General features: G+C 48.9%; 1 protein-coding gene across 7 annotated transcripts in view; it reads right to left on the bottom strand.

The window, feature by feature from the left end:
* Nucleotides 1-1610: 1610 nt before the first annotated feature.
* Nucleotides 1611-23207, bottom strand: part of LOC126651108 (USP6 N-terminal-like protein) — a 77905-nt gene continuing 56308 nt past the window's right edge. For all 7 annotated transcript variants that reach the window (XM_050336660.1, XM_050336663.1, XM_050336664.1 and 4 more), the window contains 9 exons: nt 17450-17557; nt 14064-14173; nt 13378-13426; nt 11868-11988; nt 10897-10991; nt 9291-9356; nt 7825-7924; nt 6395-6547; nt 1611-6211 (listed from right to left, as the gene is read on the bottom strand). In XM_050336660.1, the coding sequence (XP_050192617.1) occupies nt 4944-6211; nt 6395-6547; nt 7825-7924; nt 9291-9356; nt 10897-10991; nt 11868-11988; nt 13378-13426; nt 14064-14173; nt 17450-17557 (2070 nt within the window). In that variant the 3' untranslated portion in view covers nt 1611-4943. The remainder of the gene's footprint in view (nt 6212-6394; nt 6548-7824; nt 7925-9290; nt 9357-10896; nt 10992-11867; nt 11989-13377; nt 13427-14063; nt 14174-17449; nt 17558-23207) is intronic.

Below are 23207 nucleotides of genomic sequence, written 5' to 3'. Positions count from 1 at the left end.
ATCAAGGATACCTGTAAGCAGTATCAATCCATTTTTTTTCAACTATGAAGTGAACCAAGGCTGTTTAATAGAGGAACACATCCCTCAAACCTAGCACAACTCACCTTCCCTGGGGGAAACTCTGCCCTTCTGGACACTTATGCTCCCTCTTTGGCAGGGAGGCTGTTCCTGCAGTTGGATAAATGCCATATCTAAACCCTGCAGCACCTGTCATTTAGGTAACCATGGCAGATGTTCAAACATGGTCCCACCTGGCTGCTTCCTCCCCACCACCTGAAAGCCAGCTGGGGCTGTTGGGTGGGAGGTGACACAAAAGCATCTTGTGCAACCGGGCTGCTTGTGGGTGCCTGAAACACAGAAGGGACGAGGTTTGCTTCACTCCAGCCCATGGATGTCTCACCCATGCTCTTGGTGGCACTTCCCCAGGCTGGCATCCAGTGTGAAAGGGCATGGGAGATGCGCCAAGAGCTGGTTTTTTTGGTAGTGTTGCAGACCAGTTTTTAAACAGTTGTAAATTAGCTAACTTAAAGACACTAGAGAGCCTCTTTTAGGTGAGGCACAGCAGTGACAGAAGCAGGAATACCAGCCTACAGCACCCAGCAGGTGATACACAGGGATGCCAATTTCCTGCACTACTCTTAAATCCTAGGGTGGCATTTAGGTAATCCTGGCCCCTCCAATTGCTGTCGCCTTTGTTCGCTCTGTGCTGCTCTGGCAGAGACAGATGCCCCTGTGTTTACTATAAACATGTTTCTTAAGAACAAATGGCAGCTTCTCTTAGGGAAGCCAGAATACTGCTCCCATTTAACACCCCAAAGCCGACAGTACCATGGTCATCTAAGCGCAGGAAGCCCTGGCCACAAAATCTGAGGTGTGTCAGAGATACTGCTCACACACAGCTTTTAAAATTCATCTTCAGCTGTGAAGGGCCCCACCTTACACTCCCAGGAACCAGCGTAAACGTGACTCAGTCCTGACTCATGAGCATGAGTCGCACCCACCCCCCACCTGCTGTGCAAAGAGCTGTGTCCACCAGCTTTCTGTCCTGTCCAACCCTCCTAGCACTGCCTCTGGACAGGAAAACAAACTCCAGACACAAAATCTTGGCCAAAAAAGAAGCTGCAGAGGGGCTGCTGGGCAAGGGGCCATGTGTCAGAGGGGATGCTCAGGGGCTGCAGGCAGGATACTGCCCTTTGCTCAGGTGGGAGAGGACAGGGCTATGTGGGATGAAGCGTTTTTCTTTCCATTGCTGCTGGGGATGCCTGGATTTAACTACAGCAGAAAACCAGGGAGAAAAGCAGAGATGAAGTAGAAGGGAACCACTGCAGCTGAAGCTTACTCAGGGAACCAGGCTAAAACTCAGGAGAAGGCAACCAGTCTTGCTGCAATTCTGTCACTGTAATAAACCTCATGGAGTCCGATTTTCTGCTAAACTTCTTTAACCATTATTATTATTACAACCATGTAAAACACAGCATCAAATACTTTGGACAGTTTGGATCAGCATAAAAAGGAATGATAACTTTTTTTTCCCCGAAAAAACTTCCTTTAAAAAAAAAAACCACACAGGAAAAAAAGGCAAAAAAAAAAAAAAAGCACAGACATAAAAATGTTTTTTCTTTTAAGTAATAATTATAATACATTAGAAAGAGTCACGGAGGAAGCGTTCCACACTGTAAACAAGAATAGCAATTAAAAAGAAAAGCAGATGGTAGCCAGGCTCTCAAAGTGCACAGCTGAGAAACCCTGACCTCAACCACAGTCCCATACTGGAACTCGACTCCATGGTTCCTGCTGCCCACCGATGCTGCAGCCACTCAAAGTGCTCAATAACAAACAACAAAAACAAACCAACCCCCCAAAAAACCCCAAACCCACAACACTGGTCTTGACATTGACATGGAAGACAGCAAGGCAAGAGTTGTCTCAGGGCTTGAGGGCAAAGACGAGGGGAGCTGCTTTCCCAAGTTTGCTCACAGTAAGAGTGCCTTTTGCCAAGGGGCTGACACTGTTGTAAGAAGGCTGGGCAGGGGGCAAGTGGCTTAGGCCAGTTAATTTGTCCTGCTGAGCTGCCACCCTCATCCTTCCTTTCCTATTCCCAGTGAAAAAAACAGAGGCTGGGCCGTGTCCTGCCCATCCTGGCTGCCACAGACCTGCCATGGCAGCACTTCTGTCTGCAGCAGGAGGCAGGTCTGCAGACAAGAGGAGGCAGGATTCGTCATCTCCTTGTAGATCATGCTTTGATGTGCTGAAGGAAAGCACTGCGCGCTGCTGGCTCCCAGCCAGCTGTGGCAAAGGGCCTCTTCCCAAACCTACCAGCTTTCAGTGCCTGCAGGCTGGAGAAGAACTTCTTAGGTGGCACGGTCAGGAGCTCAGAGACCTTCCCAGCAAGAAGCACATTGGTGGAAAGGAGGAGCCTTTGTGTGCCTGGTCCAAAGGTCACTGAAACCAGCTGGTGGCTTCCCCCAGGCATGGAGGTGACTGAGAACTTTGCTGCTCATTCCTATTAGGGTTTGAAGGGGAGGAACCACCCCCTCAAAATTTATGTTGAACATCATGCACCAAACGCTATGCAATGAGTACTGTGCATTTGACAGCTCTCCAAAATTAGAGCAAACCACCTTCTTACATGTTAATACTGCAAAACATCCCAGACATATGCTGGGTGAGGAGCACGGGTGCACAAGCAACATGATGTGCCAAGGCTGTGTGTCTGAAATGAGGGAAAACAGGTCAAAATGAGGGGAAAGAGGTGTCAGCTCCTGCACCCGTGAGCCAAATGCTCAGATGCATTAGCAGGAGTCCTATATGGGCTTCAAGGAGAGGACAGAGCCCCAGGCTACAGAAGCCAAGCCAAGATGTGACCAACAGCCCTCAGATGCTTCTCGTTGCTTCACAGTCAGCTCCAATGGCCAGTGGGCTACCAACAAAAGGCAATGGATATCTGTCCTCAAATACTGCTCAGGTATTTTAACACATAAATAGGTTTAAGTATGCAGAGTTATGGGAAAACATACTCTAAATTAAAAACAACTCAAGCACCATTGTCCTAGAAAGGACCAGTGGTGTCTCAAAACACAAATACTGAACATTCATAGAGCACTTTTCCTCAAACAGCAACACTTGACTCCTCACAACACCCCTGTGAGGTAGCTAATAGGGTTATCCCTGCTTTGCAGAGGGAGAGGACAGCCAAGGCTAGAATCTCAGCAGAAGATGGGGCCTTGGACAGAGCAACAGAAGCTGAGAGTGCTGTAGTCTGGCTGGCTACATCCAAACAAAGATCGGGTGCTCCCTTTGACACTCTTCCTGCTACAAACACAACCAACCACACGTACACAAGGCAAAATAAACCCTGATAAATCATCGAATCATAGAATATGATGAGTTGGAAGGGACCCATCAGGATCATCGAGTCCAACTCTTGGATCCCAGAAAGTAATTTAGTGGAAGTTTTGTGCTGGGCTTTCACATAGGCTTCAGGTCAGGTTATGCTATTGAAGCAGCCTCTGAGACAAAAAAATTAGTTTTTTAAGTCTCCTTAGAAACTTAAAGAAGCTTTTGCTCAGAGGCTCCACTGAAGGGGTGGGAATCCCACCTGCAGCCACCCCTTCTGAACCGTAAGGTCAAAAAGCACATCTAGACTGGTTTATTTCCTGCTTCCTCCAATGATCTACCTTCCTGATGAAGGCCCTTCACCTCTAGGGGGGAAGCAGATGCTGGAACAGGATTTTGGACCACCTCTTTCTGTGGAGTGCGTGTCCCAAGGTCCCTGTACACCTCCAACCAATGGCTTGGGCTGTGCAGCAGCAACACTCTGGGATGGGGAGAAGATGGACAGGCCACCAAGACTTGGTGCATGAAGGGCAAGCAGGCATGTGGGCACCCATCATGCCCAGGTTTCCTTCCTTGGTGGTTAATTTCTGTGTGATCTAAACAAGAAGAGCTGAGATCAGGCCCTGGGCAACGTGCTTCCTTTCCCCAACTCCTATGCCCTTTCCACCCTGACACTTAACCCGCTAAAAGTAAAACCAGACTTCAGCTTGGGCACTGTGAGTAGATGCCACTGCACCTCCAGCAGCTTGCTCATGGCAGCAGGCCTCCCAAGCCAGCAGTCCCTTTTTCTGTTTGGCCAACAAAAAGGCGGCGAGCCTGCTCGCCATGCTGGACCTGCGAGGGAAAGGCCAGCAGACAGGCCCCTCCGCTCAAGAGACCAGGCTCAACCTTCATCACTGTCCTTGTCACCTTGAGAACTTGGGAAAGAACCACCTTGCGAGTGGTCCTCCACCAGGGTAACACCAAGCAGACCCTTAAGGGACTTGTCAGCTGTAAAACCTCTTCTCTGGGACACCTCCACCACCGTGGCAGGAGCCGAGTACAGCTGGGCACCGCTTTGTGGAATTGCATAGAGGGAGCAGCAGGCCAGGATGCCACGGCCCTGCCTGGAAATCCTGCTGCCTACAACCACAGGTCTGGGAAATGAAATAAAGATCTATTGCTACATAGGCTCTTTGAAACCAATGCTGTGGCTGTGCCAATGCTGGGGCATTTTAAAGAAAGCATCTCGGACTCCTATGCCTTGTGCCTGCTTCCTTGGCCATGGGTACCCATGGCAGGCAGGAGCAGAAGAAAACACGCAACACCTTCACCAGCCCTGCCTCTTCCCCCAAGCGATGCAGCTCGGGGAGCTTTGAGGAACAAAAACGAAATCACTTTCCAATTTGTCCATAGGAAAGATGCAAATCCAATTTGTTGGTGTCTCCTGTTGCTGGTGGCCCCTGCTTCGTCTCCTCGCTGGGCACACGTACCAAAGCACAGCTTGACATGCGACGGCTGCTGTGCTGTCACCCCGACACAGCCCTGCTGAAGGATGGGGATCCTGTAAATGGGGCAGGGGTGTTGCTCCAGAACCCGCTTCCTCTCCTTTGCCTCTCCCACCTCCACTAAAACGTCACTGATTTGGGCAGCTTTTCCAGGGGAGGAGAGCCTGAAAGGAAACTGTTCTCTGAGCGGGATTTGGCAACCTGTGGCGGTAATTTTGGTTTGGGGCTCAGAGGGGGTCGTGGGGATTTCAGTGCATTTAATGGTTTCTGAAGGCCCTTCTGGACATCCACCTCCTCCGGGTCCGGCGTAAGAGTTGGTGGCGAGGAGGTGGCAGGCAGGGGGTGTCCAGTCTCCAACAGAGGCAACGCCACCTGCTTTCTGTTCAAGAAATCCTGCTCTGTCGCGTGGGCCAGGTGGAGGGGAGTGACGGTTTTGATAACGATGTAGGGGCTGTTCCCCTCCGCCACAGGGGATGATGCCCGCTGGAAGGGGCAGCCCTCACCCAGCCCTGCTCCCTCTGGCTCGCTGCTGGATAGGATGGGCACGCTGCCTCCCGCCACCCTGTCCTTGGGCCAGTGCACAGTGTCAGCGGCGCTCCCCAGCCCATTCTGCAGGCTGGTGAGCTCTCCTGTGGATGCAGCTTTGGATGCCGAGCGCTTCAAGTCCATTTTGCCCGGCAGCACCGCTCTGCAGTGCTCCTGGTCTGCTGCCTCCCTGAGCCCACTCTCGGGAGAGCCGTCGTGCTGTGACGTGCAAGAGAGACGCCGGCAGCTGCCCAGCAGGGGATGTGGGGGTGCTTCAAGCGCTGCATCTTCACACAGGGAAGATGCTTGTTCTCCTGCCGGCAGGGCAGCAGGATTTGGCTGCCATTCTGCATCGTCCGTAGTGGAAAGCTCAGCAGTGCTTGAGTCGGAAGGAGTTGGCCTGTTTTGGAGAGAGGAGTCTAAGGAGCTGTGCTCAGCTGGGGCATGGAGGGGGAATCCATGGTCCATCATGGCACAGCCAGGAGCAAGAAGAGGCTCCTCTGGAGGCAGGGCTGTGGGCAGGAGGTGATGATGAACCTGTGTCTCGCTTGCCTTCAGAAGAGATGATGGCTGCCCGTCCACGATGGGCTCCACCCGGCTCTGCTCTTCCAGTGGCCTCCCACCAGGAGGAGGCAGGTTTGTTGCTTCAGCTGCTTCACTGCCCTGGAGAGTGGGAATCCTCTCTTCCACCACTGTCATTTCTCCTGGTCCCCCAGGAACTCTGTGGGGATGGGGCTCCCTGTCCGGGGTGTGCTCGCCCACCCGGCCATTCTGGCTGTTGGCTGCTGGGTTGTCCTTTACAGCTACTGGATTGAGAGAGAGTTCCAGCCCCAGGGGTTTCCTTGGAAACTCTTCAGGCTTTGCTGCATTGAAAGCAGAGAAAACAAAATAAGACCCAAACTGTGCATCAGTTCATTTCTGCACGTCCTGAATGCAAGGACGGCAGATGCTCCACCCAACAGCCCGTTCTGGGCTGCCCCAGCTCCCAGCCACACCAGCAGGATGCTCTTGTCCCTGCTGGGCTGCCCACCTTCCCCTCTACCCACCTGGTGGTGGGAGGTCAAATTTCATCTTCCGCAGTTCAGTCATTGACACCTGCAGTTGCTCGATGACTGCATCATCCTCATACTGCAGGGAAGCAGCAATTTTCTCCTGCAGAAACTCACGTAAATCTTCCAGTGTCATCTTCAGCAAGCGCTCTGGGGAATAGAAGAAAGGACTAATGACAGCAGCACAGCCAAATTGCAGGGTAGCATGAGTGTGGGTTGCACTGCTTTGGTTTTATCTGGGATTCTGCTGCTGTTCCCACTCTGCAGTGAGACAGCCTGAATGTTTTCGCCCCTCTCCCACCTTTCTTTCCCCTGTTGCTCAGGGTCGTCAATACACGTACATATCCCGTGCCACCTCTGAGCAGTAGCTCTGCAATGGCAGAGCAATGGCAGGGCTGGAAGCTGTGCCACAAGGACGTGTGTTTTGGGCCATTTCTGGAAGTTCTCATCAATGCCTCTAGGAGGAGGAAAAGCTCCATGAAACAGGCCCTGAGCATCAGGCTGAACAGCCACTGCTGGCAGCTGCTACGACCAGCCAGGAATGCCAGCCTGCACCAGCCAGCAGGCAGGGATGCAGGCAGAGGTGCTGGCCCTCACCAGGGTTGCAGGCAGGGGTGGGATACAGTCTGGAATGGGTTGCAGGGAGGGATGCCAATCTGCACCACACATTCCTCAGGGAGGAGAGATTTCACAGCCAGGCTGAAACATCTGCGTGCCTGTCAGTTTCCAACTTTTAGCAGACAAACAGGATACTTCAAGATTTATTTCTGGATAGCCTGTTCTTCATTTAACTGAAGGAAGAGCAGGGTGGTCATTTGCAGAAGCCAACACACGCGGTCCCAAAAATCCTGCTGGCCTAAAAGTTCCCAGTACACAGTCCTGCCCCAGATCAAGGCCACAGAGTGACAGGGCAAGGCTGCAATCTTATGGGAGGAGAGGGGTTCAAAGTCAGAGGTCTCATGGTAGAAACATCACTGCTCTAACGTTATGCAAGAAAACCAGGTTTTGATCAGTTTAGAAGTATATTAATGGATTTACTTCTCCTTCTACAGACTTTTCAGCTGAACCACCACCTAGAGTTCTGCAGACAGATGCTGCAAAGATGCAGCAAAGAAAGATGCTGCAAAGTATGGCAATTGCTGTCTGTATTGCCCCTAAAAGCCTGTTGACAGAATGTCAGTGGGGGGCACAGCACACAGAAAGAGGCAGCTGGGAGCATTCCAGGTGAGGTTTGTGTGGGATAAGCATAGCATGCCAACCCTTGCAGCACGTCATTTCGCCCCCAGATCACCAGCTCGGGACTATGCCTTTTACAGCCAGTGCAGGGCCTGGAGAAGGCTGGAAGTGGCCAGGAAGGCTTTCCAGGTTGGCAGCCCAAGGGTGGCCCAGCGTAGGGTCATAAGGGACACAGTCTGCTGGGACCTTACTTTTGTGCAGTTTGAGGATGGTGTAAGCCATGGCTGTCAGCACACGCTCCCCTTCCAGGATGTAGATATCCCACAGCCGCAAGGTGAGGGTGAAGGGCGTCTGTTTCAAATACACAAACAGATACACACATGGGATGAAGATACAGAGGTTGGTGCCATCACTACATCTCCTTGCACCAAAACACACAACACAGCCAGGCTTTGGAAGTCATGAATTCATCTATAACACAAAAATATCTCTTTTCATCTATACCTTTGCCTTAAAGCTAACAACCTTGGATGGCTAGGAAACTACTTAAAACCCATCCAGGAATGCAGAAAAACAAGAAAGTTTTCTCACAAGCATGCTAGCACATGGATTCCCCTATCCTGGAGGGAGCACCATCACCTTTCAGCCTTGCAAGCACACAAAACAACTCCTGTGTCCATCCACATTTCTCAGAAGGGCTATTTATGGGATAAGTCTGAAAGCCCAACGATGCCTCACTAAGCATTAAAAAATCACTCATTTGGTGTTCAGAAGAGTGGGTTTCCTTATACACAAGACTTATTTCTGCCTGCTAGAAACACCTCTGCAACAGGTTTTCATTTGCACCCAGACCCAATCTGACAAACAGGAGTGAACTGATATCCAAAATGATGGAGCAGCCTTATACCTCGCAGCAAAGATCTAAGGCATCTCACCAACAAAGAAATCAGTACTGGTCCTACTGTTGGATGCTGCACTTACTCTCCAGACTTTGGCACAACTGACCATTGCAGCTCTGCTACTGCAGACTTTGCATTTTATACAGCTTTTTAGTGGAAGACTGCAAAGCAGTGAGTTCCCTCTCAAGGGGAAGAACTCATCCACTGTTTTACAGGAGACAGGGCAGCAGAAAATTGAGACTGGAGCACACAGATGTCCTAAACATTACCAAGTCTCGACATTGCATTCAAGTGTGCAAGCACAATACTGCCCCTAGAAACAAAGTAGTCTTGGCTCAGGACTGGCAAATTAGCTGTGAACAAATCAGGGTAATCTTCTCATGCTTTCACATGTTTCCAGTCCCAGCCCTCTCCTTTGCCTGCAGCTGCTACACTGCTATTTGTTGAAGTTTGTGCCCCCAGCTCTTCTCCTCCCTACGCTGTTTCCAGAGCCCAAGTGAGGTTAATTGCCTTTGCAGCAGTGCCAGTGGGCAAAAGAAAGATCTCTCCCAAGTTTAAAGCTTATGCTGCTGCTGCTGCTGAGCCATCTCCCAGTGACTGCTTTAGATGAGGTAGCAGGAATTGGTTTGTCATCAGTGACATGCTGTTATTTTTAGCTTCTCCCTTATTAATTTTTTTGTCTTATGAGAGTGTGCATAGTATCCCACCTTATAAAATATTAACACCTTCTTCAAAGTATGATATTTACAAAAAATCCCTGGCAGATTAACCATTCACATAAACAGCAGAGCAGCAAAAAACCCCCAGAGCATCCTCACCCGGTCAATGAAACACTGCAGGAACCACTTGGTTGTATAAATCCCTGTAGTCATCTGCTCCTTGTCCTGGGGGGAGACAGCAAAGAGAGACAGGCGTTTCACCAGACTGGCTGCTGGAGGTTCAAACAGTTCATAAGGCTTTGAGGGAGGTTGGTTGGTTGGTTGGCTTATCAATGCTGGGGTCTGGGTGCAGGATCTGGTTGTGGTTTGTCTCCCAACAAAGACCCTGCTTTAAATACCAGTTTTGAAGCCCTCCTTTGGCCAATCCTCAATGTGGACAGATTTCAGCCACAACTTTGGACAGGAATTTCTAGGAGAAGCTTTTCTGGCCTAATACCTATGCCAGGGGATTTATAAAAACCTTCAAGGAACCCAAACCACTCACTCCTTGCAGACTACCATTTTTGTTTCCATAGCAATTCCCACACAAGCCTCTCCAAGCACAGTCAAGCCAGCTTTGCAAGCACCACCTCATTTGCTTGGCGTGGCATGGCACGGCTGCTGCAGGAGCAGGACAGTCTGACAGGCTACGGAAAACTCTCAAAAAGCCTTAAATACCTCACCATCATCACCTCTGTCTAATGGTGCTGGGATGCACAGTGCTCTGCACGTGCACAGAACTGCTATAACTGCTGCTGCAAAGCCAACAAAGCGGTGGGGATGGGGAGAGAAAGAAGCCCATGGGATTAACATCTGGCTCAGGCCTTTGCTCTTGACTGGTGCTGAGCACCCGCAAGCCTGGAGAGCCTTCAGGAGCAGGAGGCATGAAGCAGCTTTCAGAATTATTCCCACCCTCCCTCCTCTGCTGGTGACCATAATCAAGTGAAGACCTGTCCTGGCTCTGTTTCACTTTTGCAGGCAGGTCTCACTTGTAGCATGGAGCAAGAGCTGTTGGAAATGATGACAATATAAACAGCTTTTCCTGGAGCTGGGGACTACCAAGCCCTTTGGGAGCACAAGAAAACTTTGAGTCTGGCCACTGAATGCCAACTGTCTACACCAAATGCAAGGGTGGACAAGGCAAAAAAAAAAAGGGAGCAGGTGTTGCAAAACAGTCGCCTAAGACATTAGACTGCAGTCAGTGTGTCCTGCAGATGTTCCTCCAGCCATCAAACAGGCCTGGACCATCTGCTAGAGAGAAAAACAACTGGACATGCCTGAGCAACAAAACACAACAGCAAATCTTATGTGTCTCCTGTCTTTAAGCAACAGCAAAGCACTTGGAGCTAATAATTACTGAAATAAGACTCCAGAAAATTCAGCATCAGCCTTTGGGCTTTGCAGCTGGTATAACACAGTCACTTACTGCTGTATGGAACAGCTCCTTCTGCTGCAGGTTCTGTAAGCCTTTCTGCCTGGCTTTCCTCAGGAAGCCTTTAGATTTTAGCAGTCCCTCCACTAATGATGAGCAGCAATTAAATGATAACCATTTGCCTCAGCAAGGTCGGGGCACCCCATTTAATAAATGCTTGCCTCTTTGTGGCTGAAGCAGTCCTACATGGTTAGAAGTATGTTCAGTTGTGCATCTGTTTGGCAGAATATTACACTAACTGCTTTAGCATTAAAATGTGGTGTTATTATAGGAAAACTGATAGCAAAGAGATACCATGTGCTTCTTCAGTTTGGGAAACAGTTTGCTTAAAATCTGTTCGTGGTGAGCTTGAAACCTCTGCAGCTTCGGGAACCCAGGAATGAAAAAACCTTAAAAAGAAAAGATGAGAGAAACAAAACATAATCAGAAAATCTCTGGAGCAGGGACAGCCTGATTTTCTAGAAACTCATCTCTTCAACTGCCTGTTGAAGTCGGCTGGACCACAGGGAGCCCAGCTGCCTCCCTCCCAGAGTCTGCCCTTCGCTCCATCAACATGGGCAACAGGACCCTCAGACCAACCCCAGCTGGTCCTTCTCAACCAGCCCCAAGGACCAGACCACACACCTCCCCCAGCCCACCTGCCTGAGACTTGGCTTGGCCAAGCCCTCTCTGAACACACCTCAGTGCTTACCAAGGTTCAGAGAAAACCTGAAGATGTTTGAGCACCACAAGCTTGTGCAGTGCCCTGTAATCTCAGGTAATCACATTTAAGACTGTCCAGAGTTATCAAACCATAAGGCTTAGCCCTCGGCCTAATAACCCTCTGTGCATACATTACTGCTAACCACAAGTAAGATGAAAGGATCTTTAATGTATTTGAAGTAAAATAATACAGCACATTTGGTGGAATTACATCCACATTTAGTGGATGCTCTTGGATGTACTTCTGTGAGACTTCTTATAAACTCATAACCTTGAGTTAATTACTGCCAAGGGCAAGGCACTCTGGAGGGCGGATAGCTCCTCTGTGGAAGTGTTAATTACTGAGCACTAAAGCTCAGTGCCGTTAAAACACATTTTTTTCCTGATAAGAACGTGTCTGCCCCCAAGAGCGAAGTTCAGCTCTGTAGTCAGGCTGCATGTATAGTTAAGCCTTACCCACTTTAATTAAACAAGTATGTGAGGAGAAACAAGGCTCTACTGACCAACTAAACAGCCTTCCCTCCAACTGCCAGACGCCCACCCACATCCCACCCCAGCCTTACCGTGCATGGCGTGTCGCTGATTGGTCAGCAGCTGTGCCAGTGCCCAAAATGCATCCTCTTCATTTAAGTACATCAGGAGGATGGCTGCAATCTGGCTCATCCCTTGGCAGTAGCTTACTTCCTGCAACAGCCAAGAGGGACATGCATGTAACCATAACGCTTAACTGTAGAAGCAGGTCAGGCTGCCTTGTGCTTCCCTCTCCTCTTTCAAGGTTTGTCCTGTTTCAATGTCTTTACCATTTATGTCCAAATTCACAGCTCCCACAAGTCTACAGCATCTACCATGTCACTGACTCACACACTAGACTGGGTTGGAAGGGACCTTCATGATCATCTCGCCCAACCCCCCTGCCATGGACAGAGACACCTTCCACTACACCAGGTAGTTCAAAGCCCCATCCAATCAGGCCTTGAACACTGCCAGGAATGGGGGGCATCCACAGCTTCTCTGGTCAACCTGTTCCAGTGCATCATCACACTCATTTTGTAAAATGCGTTATGTCCAATCTAAACATACCTCTTTCGGTTTAAAACACTGCCCCTTGTCCCGTCACTACACGTCCTAATAAAAAGTCTTTCCATCTTTTTTTTTTCTTTTTAATAATCCCCTTTTATATATTGAAAGGCTGCAATGAGGTCTTTCCAGAGCCTTCTCTTCTCCAGGCTGAACAATCCCAACTCTCACCCTTTCTTAATAAAAGGGGGGTTCTGGCCCTCTGACCATTTTTGTGCCCTTCCTCCAGACCTGCTCTAGCAGGGCCTCCAGCAGTAGGTGAGGGGTTTGAAGGCAATGTTACCCCACCATGCCTCTGTCCCCTGCTTGAGCCTGGAGGGTGAGGGACAGAAACCCAAGAAAAGAGGTGTCTGCAGCTACTTCAAGAAATAGGGGATGGTATGACAAACAGCATGTGATGCTTTTTGGATTCCTTCAGCCATATGAGCACTGATGTAAGTAATCAATAAATAAATGTGATAAGCATTTATCTGGTATGAAGGAGGCTCCTTGACTAAACCCCTGAGCCTATGCCTATGCCCTTCAGCTAAAAACTGTCTGGTTTGCTGTAATAAGTCAGTGTTTTTAACAAGGAATGCCATTTGGTGTAAGACAAGAAGGTAGCAACACGGCAGACTGCCAAGAGACTAACTGGTGTTGCTGGAAAGTCAAAGGGCAAACCCTTGTTCTTTGATGACACTTGCCCAGTCTGCCAGATGTCATTTACCAGGTGACAAAATGAACAAAGGAATGAAACAACTGCGCAAAGACTCCTGTACTGCCTGGGAGTCTTGCAGCTGTCTGTATAAGCCATTAACAGGACTTAAAATTGGAATTACCACTGGTTAAATAGGTGTGTGTCTATTTTATATATATATAAAATAAATATTTTGTATATATGTATATATACAAACATACTTGTCTATATATATATATATAAAATGCTTTTTAAAAGTGTCCATTCATATATATATGTAAAGCACAACACTATTCACATTGACTGGACTTACTACTTACGGTGTTATAAACAGAGTATGCTGACAAGACGTGGAAGAGTGCCTGTTGCCTGGGGAGAAAGAAGGATATTAAAACACCTGAGCCCAAAGTCTCCAGCTTTGTGACCACACCAAGGCATATGCAGAGAGCAAAGTCCCTGAAAACACCCAGCCAGTTATGTCTTTCACACAGGAGGCTCCTGCAAGGAGCAGGTCTCACAAAACCAGAAAGCACCTTCCTCAGAGACTGCATAGGGCAGCTAGGTGTGACCCATCCAAGTGACAAAGCCACTTTGTCAAACCTCTCTGACTCCATCTGTTGTGGAGATTCCATCCCACCCACATCCTGATGGGCCCACCCCATCATCCCAGCCATCCCATACCAAGCCCTCTGTAACTGTGACCCTAACACCTTGGGGGACAAGGCACTGCAGCAGGCTGGTGGTGCTTGGCTCAAGAACTGGGGCTGAACGTGGTGCAGTGTGGACCTCTCTGAAGGGAGAATCAGCAGCCCAACATGTGTGGGTTGTACTGTGTGGTGAGGGTTTGAGGAGCAGGCAGAGGTGGCTTTGCTCTCCTGTGAGCTGCTCTGAGCCAGGGTGCCGTGGGCCACCCCAAGCCAGGGGACTGCTGGCCCCTATCCAGCTCACCCCCCCATATCCACAGGCACCAGTGTCTGTATAGCCATGTGAAGCCTCCTGTACTCACTTCACTCCGTAGCGATCCCGAAACATGATGTGGTTTCGGAAGGTGCGGTTAACATCCAAATCTATCTGCTTGATTTCCGATGAAAAGCACTTTGCTTGTTCTTTCATTTGCTGGAAGGGACAGGGACAGACAAGAGGCAGGAGTCAGACACCATCTTCTCCAGAAGAGAAACTAAACCCAAAGCCAAGAATTCCCATCTTCCCTCCACACTGGCTAATGATTAAGGCAGCATCACACAGATAAAGGACTTAAGTCCAGTGCAAAAAAATGAAAATCCAAATGAAAGTTAAGACAACCTCAATCAATTGTGCCCTCAGAGCTCCAAGCTGAAGATGCTCCATGGACAAATCCCACTTCAGTCCCATTTGTAGCCCCCTGTTCGGCCCTGTGCCGCAGGCAAGGACCATTATGCTACAGCCAAGCATCTCATCTCACAGCCTTTAGATACCACCAGTGATCATGCCCTCCTCCTTTGATACCTACAGGGCCAACTGCATGAAGAAAATACATTTTGTGACTGTCTTCAGGCAGACTGAAATCCACTGGCAGGTTAGAGGCATCACAGATGAGCAGCAAGCCCACCCTGCCTTGAGCCCGGGTTCAGGAGGGGTCCTGGGCTCACGCAGGAGACAGAGAAGAACACATCTGCACAGACGCTTATCATCTGCTCCAGCAGCTGCCATCCTATGAATGCTTGTCAGCCTGATACCAGGTGCCTCCAAGCTGTTGTTGACCTCCTGAGGGGGCCACATCAGCTCTAGGGAACATCAAAAGGTCACTTAGTACTGCCAACACTTAGGGCAGTCACAGCATCTTGGGAATATTAACTCCAACCTTGAAAATAGCTGTATGGAGGAGCAACAGTACAAGGGCTATTTTGAATTACTGCCTGCACAAGACAAGGGAGGATAAAAGCAGCCACAGAGTGAAGGTCTGATGAACAACATAAGTTCCCTGCTGGAAATACTGTGCTCTCTGCATCCTATGGCTCCTTGTCCTCTGTAAAGCAAGCAGACTACCTGAAAGAAGGAGACTATTCATATCCACCGGGTCAGTTCAGTTCAAATTTCTCTCCTAAAGGCCCTCTTGTTTTCCCTGCCAGAGTAACACAGCAATCTCTCAAAGACTGTAAATAACCCTACTTCAGTTTGTTTTGAAGTACTGCACCTGAATAGCAGGTAGGTTGCACAGCACTTTGTCCTCTCCATGCACCCAGGAGACTTTAGTAATTGTGAAGATGTTAAACAAGAAATCCAGGATGGGTTATTCTCCTTTTTTTCCTAAGTAAACTGGGGGTTTCACAGTTGCTCTGCTGAGCTCATTAGTGCTGTGAGCCCTGCAAGCTGGTGGCAGAACAGAGGCTGGGAAGCCGGAGGCCCTGTCCCAGAGACCTTGTAAAAGCAGTGGGTAAAAGCCAGGATGCCTCTGCTCTGCCCCATGGCCAGGATGTTTCTCCTGCTGCCTTCTCAGCTCCCCTCAAGCCCTTCAGTTATGACTAACAAACCCCAGGGGAGCAGAGCACCACACCCACGTGAAAACCAAGCATGGTGTGTCCCATGGTAGCCTCTGGGCTTTTGTGCCACAGTTCATGCCCCAGGGAGAAACGGGGTGGGCTTGGGACCAGCCCCCATGTGACACAAGTCTGAGGCTTAGTCCCTTCTTGAAAGCAAAACCCCTCATCCAGGACCTGCACTGAGCCTCTCCTGGAGGAAATTAGGAGAGAGCTAATTACTGGCAGCAGGTGGCACCAAAGAAGAGGCAGATTAGGATGAGCTTGTAGAGGGGTTTGCATCCAGCAAAGCCTATTAGCCCTGAAGCTCCTGTTTATCGCAGACCCCTCTGGAGCACAGATAAACTCCTTTCGACTTTCATTTGCTTGGATTGCTTCCCTGCCTGTGTAGCACAGCTTTGAGGGAAGGAGCACAATTTTAATCTGCGTGCTGGGAGAGCTTCCTTATCTCTGCTGACTGCGGTGAGCCCAGCCCGCCTTCCCCAAGCTCTGCATGTGCCCCCATCCCAGCAGCATCTCACCAGTGACATCTACGCCTGACTAACTATAATGAGCGTTATCATCATCCTGCTTAATAGGCAGGGATTTTTAGAAACACCTGCTGGAAGCAGCACTCAACCTCCTGCCTCTGAAAAATAATTGTCTCCACAACACCTCACCCTGGTACATGATGATGCAAGCTAAATCATAACACAGGTTTGGAAAATAAGTTAATTATCAACCAAAGGCTACCACACTGCCTACGGAAAGGAGCCAAAACATCTGAAATAAAAATAACAAATACAACAAGCCCTGTCACTTGAGTTCTTGTTCAATGCACACTACAGGAATTGCTTATCTAATGACATGGAATCCAAGCATGAAGCATGCGGTGCTCTGGTAGGAAGCAACGCAAGGCAGGCTTTTCTCCTACTTGCAGAGAAAATAAGTGATTTTTAACAGAAAAGTAATTTTTATTTGATTTTAACAATGATGTTTAATATAAACTTACATAACAGTTATAAAGAATTGGAAGATAAAAGAATCCATTTCAATCCAAGCTCTTCCAATGCTGCCAGTTAACTTCTAGCTGCACATCTAAGTAGTAAGCCAGGACCCTTTACTCAGAATTAAACCAACTTGCAAGATCTGCCCTCACCCCACCCTTATTTTGGTTTCTTGACTAAAAACCCATTGCTGGCTGGTTTAGGGCTTCTCACCTTGCTACTCATTTCAAAAATCGCCAGGTGAAATTTTCAAGCACACAGAGGTTTGGGGTATCCCCATCCAGCACGTACCTGCTCCAGGGTACTTGTGACTACTCTGCATCACCCCAGGGAGCTCAGGGAACTGTGAGTGGTACCTTTGCTAAGCCTCCCCTCACTTTTTCTTGCTTCTCTCCTTAAAGATGCAATGAAACTGGCAGCAACTTTGCTTGCAACTCCCAGCACAACAAACGGAAGCAGCCTATTATGGAAAGCAGCCAGCTAACAAGCTAAAAGACCCCAGCTTGATATACACCCTCTGATAAAGAGTTTATATCACTTGTGTTTTCAGTTCCCACTGAAAACAAAGGGTGTAAAATGCTTTTCTTTCTCAGAGGTCACAGAAGTCCACAGACAGGATGAGGCCCCAACACCAGCACACATCCTAGGGGGCTCACCATGCTGCTACCCTGTGAGGGAGCATGCAAGGGCCATGCAGTCCTCCTGCCCATTAAAGCATCCCCATAGGAACTCCCATGTCTCTCCTGCCCATGCAGGTGGAGATGGAGACGCCTGCATGCACCATGGGTCCAACTTGCCCTGACTGATAAAGCCCCACCTAACCAGCTTCCTCCCCAGTCCAGCCTCCTCATCACCTTGCTCTTGTTGTCTTTGGCAGGAAGAGCTCATACCTCATATTTTCCTTCGTTCTCCTTCTTCATCTTCTCGACATCCAGCAGAAGTGACCAGACCTGGCCTCTCACTTGGAGTGGGATCCCTTTGTACACTCGCCGGCACATCTGCGGGGAGGGAAACGCGTGCAAGGTTAGCTGGTCCTGCTGGTGGCAAAACAGATTTTCTCCATGGTTTGCTGGGGCAGATCATCTGAGCAGACACGTCAAACAGGCACTTCATCTGCCTGCACTGGCACATCTGATGGATGAGCTGACTACCTGCATCCATCACAGACAACTACTCAGTCAAAATCATAGAATCACAGCATCATAAGACAGTTTGGGTTGCAAGGGACCTTACAGATCATCCATTTCCAACACCCCTGCTGTGGGCAGAGACACCTTCCACTACACCAGGTCACTCATAGCCCCATCCAACCCAGCCTTGAACACTTCCAGGGGTGGGACAGCCACAGCTTCTCTAGGCAACCTGTGCCAGTGCCTCACCACCCTCACAGTAAAGAATTTCTTCCTAACATATAATTTAACCCGCACTCGTTTTAAACTGTTCCGTCTTGTCCTATCGCTATCTTCCCGTGTAAAAAGTTGCTCTCCCTCTTTTTTATAAGCCCCCTTTAAGTACTGGAAGACTACGAGTTCTCCCTGGAGCCTTCTTTTCTTCAGGCCGTACAACCCCAGCTATCTCAACTCGTCTTCAGTGGAGAGGTCTTTGTTAGGAAGCATTGCTCCTGAGCTCGGAGGAGGTGACCCCTGAATATCAGCCAGCTTCCCTGGATGCCTCTTCCCACCAGAGCTTTATCCCACGGTACTCTACCAAGCAGATCCTTGAAGAGGACAAAGTCTGTTCTCCTGAAGTCCAAGGTAGCGAGCTTGTGCATCTTCCTCGCTGCCGTAAGGACCTTGAACACCACCATTTCATGGCCACTGCAGCCAAGGCTGCCCTTTAGCTTCACATTCCTCACCAGCCCCTCTCTGTTGCTGAGAACAAGGTCCAGCATAGCATCTTCTCCTTGTTGGCTTCTCTGTCACTTGGAGAAGGAAGTTATCATCAATGCATTGTATTGCTTATGCCCTGCTGTGCTGTACCTCCTGCAGATACTGGGGTGGCTGAAGCCCCCCACAGGGGCCAGAGCTTGTGAACATGAGGCTGCTCCCATCTGTCTCCAGGGCCTCATGCACTCAGTCTTCCTGGTTGGGTGGCCTGTAGCAAACCCCCACAAAAACACTTGTCCCTGTCCTCCCTTTAATCCTGACCCACAGGCTCTCTTCTTCTCATCCATTCCCAAGTGGAGCTCCACACACTCCTCACTGACATACAGGGTGACACCCACTCCTCCTCTCCCCTGCCTGTCCTTCCTAAAGAGCCTGCATCCTTCCACTCCAATGCTCTGCTCCAGTCACAGAAGCTGCCCCACCACGTCTCCATGATGCCAGTAAGATCACATTCTGTGCTTGCCCTTGGACTCATCTTCAAAGACCAGATGCAGTTGGGGACAAACATGCATATGTTCACTTCATCTCACAGATGCCTCTTCCCTTTTCCTTGCCATAAAGCCCTTTCTCTCTAAAGAGACCATTAAATTTCCCTGTAAAACAGAAAGCAAAAAAACCTTTTCGTTCCATCACTGACTTCTTCCACTAAAAGAAAATGCTTCATAAAAAAGAAAAAAGCTCCATTTCAGAGTATTTTCCATCCTTTTATTCATCCCACCCGTGAAATGCCTTGCAGCTGCAGCACAAAACCAACTGCAGCACTCCTCCAGGCTCCTGAGGACCTGCGGCACATGCCTGAGCTCCAGCCATGAGGGGTATTTATGTTGTGACGTGGTGCTCCCTCAGAATCAGACCAATCCCTTAGGAGGGGACAGAGGTGCTGGATTTCCAGTCATGGGAATGAGCTTGAGGCTGAGCAGGGCAGCACCCAACCAGGCAGTCAGCTTGAGCTACTGCCACTGTCTGGTACAAATGCACCTGCCCATCTTCAAAATTCCTCTTTTTTTTCCAAACATTGCTCTGCTTCACACAATCCAGGCTGATGCAAGAGAAGGGCTGCAATTCACAGGGGAGCACTGAGATCCTAGCAGGTTTTCTGGACATAGGCCAGACGTCTTTGCATCTCTTACACCAAGCTGAACATCTGCTCCTGTTACCTTTCCTTTCTGACCCACCTCGCACCACTGACTTTTTTACTTCCAACTTGACTTTCTAATGCCAACCTTTCACAAAGATAAAGACTTCAACCACGGCACTACGCTGGCTCACAGCCTCTGTAGCACAGACCCACACTCCTCATTTTGTTTCTGTCTGCACAGCAGCACCGTGCCTACCCAGGGCAAAACCCAGCAATGAGCTGAAGAGTCAGGACAAGACAAGATGAGGCAAGACAGGAGGTGGAGTTCAAGCAGACAAGCTAGGGGACAGCAAAGAACTAACACCACCATCCCAGCCAAAATAAGTATATAAACCAGCTCTGTAGTAGGTGTCAAGATCACCATGTAGTACTAGGAGAACTAGATGTGTGTGAGAATGCTTTTCCACCCCATTATGATAAATATTTCAGTATTTCTGCTGACACCGAAAGTGTCAGTGTAATGTATCCTGATCCTGTAAGTGTAATTCACATTCAACATTCAAAACCCCATTCTCTGCACTTCCCAAATGCTTGCTTTGCCCAAGTGCTGCTTAGCACCAGCTTTGAAGGTCCAGTGTACAGCCAGGACCGAATCCTAGAGAAATCCTTTACCAGATCCTGCCCTCCCCTCTGTATACACCCAGAGCTGTCCCCTAAAAAGCAACCTCAGTAACAGGACACACCCACAGAAGGCCACCATCCTGCCCAACAGCATCCTGCATTTTAAGAGGGACATCACTAATTCACCATCTGCACATCCAGGGGAGTCTGTTCTGCTCATCCAAGCCCACATGAGGGAGGTGCTTCTGAGGACAGCAAACCTTCATACCATGCAGGACAGCTTCATCCCCACAGGTGAAAGACCCAGTTCCTGAGAGTCATTAAATCAGGATGAAAGAAGTGCAATGCATCAAGAGACACAAAGATGAGCCACATCCCCAAAGTAGTACTGGCAAAGCACTCATGAAAGCCTGGCTCCTGCAAACACTCATGCCTTCATGAAGCAAAAGCTGAGGTGGGATCAAGAAACTGGAGCATAAACCAATTCTGATAAAAACACAGATTCAGAAAAAAAATTATTTCCAATGGATTAGGAGAGACTGACTGACAGCTGCCAGGGTAGGTGATACTTAGCACTGGGGGAAGAAAATAATTTTGTTTTGAATTCCCAGAGCTGGTATTGTTGTACATTAATGAGTGCAACTCTCAGTGGCATATAGTAAACGTCTCTAATGATTTTCTTTGCACAAGTGTGGAAGGAACAGGGGAGTTACAAAACATGCTGAGATGGAACTGAACTGAAATGCCTTCGTGTTATTTATCCAAGGGCTTTCCTCCTCCCACCGCCTCCAGACATGAAAGTGATAAAACCTCCGAGCTGTGAGTCACGCAGAGGAAAAATGAGCAACTTTTCTGCATTGTGAAACTTGAAGGAAAACAGGGAAGTTACCATTACAAGCAGCATTTACGCTGGGATGAAGTCTCAGAGGTAAGGCATCAGGTGATGACAACTCCTGTTTCACGTGAGAACCAAAAACAACCCTCAAGGTCACAGTCTTCGATCTCTTATGGACTGCTCAGCCCTCATAGATGGGAAGAGAGCAACTACATCATGTCCTGTGCAGACTGACAGACTGACCAATGCAGGGCAGGACAAAAGGACATCATCTGGCTCCACAAATGGAGCTGGTGGTGATCAAAGCAATAGTTCAAGACACTGTGCAGAAAGGCCAAGGACTGAACCCACAGGGTTTAAAACTTGCTCCAGATTTTGCCATAGGATCTTCCCTCTCTAGGCTTTAGCATACAAAGGTCGTGGCACAGAGGCCATCACCACTCCATCCCTATCTGTCCCTTCCCCATGTATTTTCTTTCTGGTAATTGGGATGGGGAAGACTGTAGAAGTACAGAGCTGAGCTCCATCTTCCTGTGCCAGAAGTCTCCTCTGAGCACTCAACCAAGTGCTCCAGGTCTTTAACTAGAAGACAGCCTTTAAAGACAGAACCTGGTTTTGCAGTAGTTAAGACACTGCAGTTAAAAAGGGTTTGGGAGACGTGGGTTGGTTTTTAAAGCAGAACATATACATGGCAGTTCACTTTCACACTTTGGAGTCTGTCACTGTTAGCTTCTCAGCCACGTGCATGGCTCACCAGGAAGAGACTGCAGGAGCAATGTTCAAATTTTGGGTATGCATGGTGACATCCCTTTCAAGCCTCCTTCTATACCCACATATGTCTCCAACACCTGAAGTGGGGGACAGCCCCCTGTCTCCCTTCCTCAATTCCTTTAGGGCTCAAAGAGTGATCCTTCTGTAGAGGAAGGACTTTTTCACATCCTCTACCAATGATGCACCAGGGGAACTGAGCTATGAAGATCTTCACCACCACCAGAATAACCATCACCCTAGAAAAGAGGATTTCTTTTTTGTACCACAAAGCCACAAAGATGACTGCACAAAGATGACTGACTGATGATGTGGCTGTGCAAGACACCTGGCAGATGGGACATCACTGCACATGGCTTTTTTTCCATACAGATAATGCTTACTCCCAACTCAGCTGCTGTGTCTGCAGCTGGAGCCTATGCAGATATGTCAGATGAGGTGCCACCAGGTCTGCAGGGGCTCCAGCAGCAAAGCAGGGGCAAATTTAAATCCTAAAGCTGATGGGCTGTGGGTAGACATTTACCTTTATTGCCTGGGTTACCTGTGGAGGAGAGAAAAATGCAACCTGCTTTTCCAAAATGAACTGCAGCTCCCAGATGCAACCCTCTTTCTTTCCCATTGCATTCGCATGCAGGAAACCTGACTTCAGCCAACCCTGACATGACAAACATCTGCTGGCTCTCCCTGGCATTAGCAGACTATTCGCTCCTGGGGGTCTGTGTCAGTGCATACAGATCCCCAATTCATCGTAAACCGCTTTGCTGGCATGTGCTGGATTAAGCGCCCTGCACTCCCGTGACCTTAGCAGAGACCAGGCTACCCCCATGCACAAAGGCAGGCTTTGCCTAAAAACCAGACATCTCTGACCAAAGACATCCCTTTCTAAAGGTCCCATCTCGCATGGACAGCAACAAGACACAGCATGCAAATGATGCAGAGGTCATATCCTCTCCCTGCGACCGATACTTCTGGCTGCAATCCATCTATTTCAGGGCTACGATGAATAAATTATCCCACTGTTGGAGTGCGCACAGCAGAGCCTTTTTTCTCTGCAAAACTGTGCTGCCTGAACTGTTATATTTTTCCATGCACCAACCATTTCCTAACCTTCCCAAGCAGAGTCAGGTTGGGCTTTAAACCTGGGTTCAAATCAGCAGTGAAGAGAACACAGACCACCCGACCCTCCCTGTGCTGAACCCCTGTGAATTGTAACCCAATTTAGCACTTTTTACAAGTTTGACATAGCTTAACTCTGCAAAACAGTGTGGTCCTTTCATGGACTCCTTTATTTTTGTGCCCTTTCCCTTGTGGAAGTACAGCCAGAGAAAAGCACTACTGCATCATTCTAACCCCACCCATGTGAGGAATTGTGCTGGTGTCACTTTTTGCTGATGTTGCTACTGAAATTAGATCATATTGCTACAAAATCTGTTGAGAAGAGATACAGAGACAGATCTGAA

This window comes from Myiozetetes cayanensis, unplaced genomic scaffold (genome assembly GCF_022539395.1).
Source record: "Myiozetetes cayanensis isolate MyiCay16 unplaced genomic scaffold, myiCay2020 scf6-25, whole genome shotgun sequence".
In the NCBI taxonomy this organism is placed as follows: Eukaryota; Metazoa; Chordata; class Aves; order Passeriformes; family Tyrannidae; genus Myiozetetes; species Myiozetetes cayanensis.
This window is presented reverse-complemented; position numbering and strand designations above follow the sequence as displayed.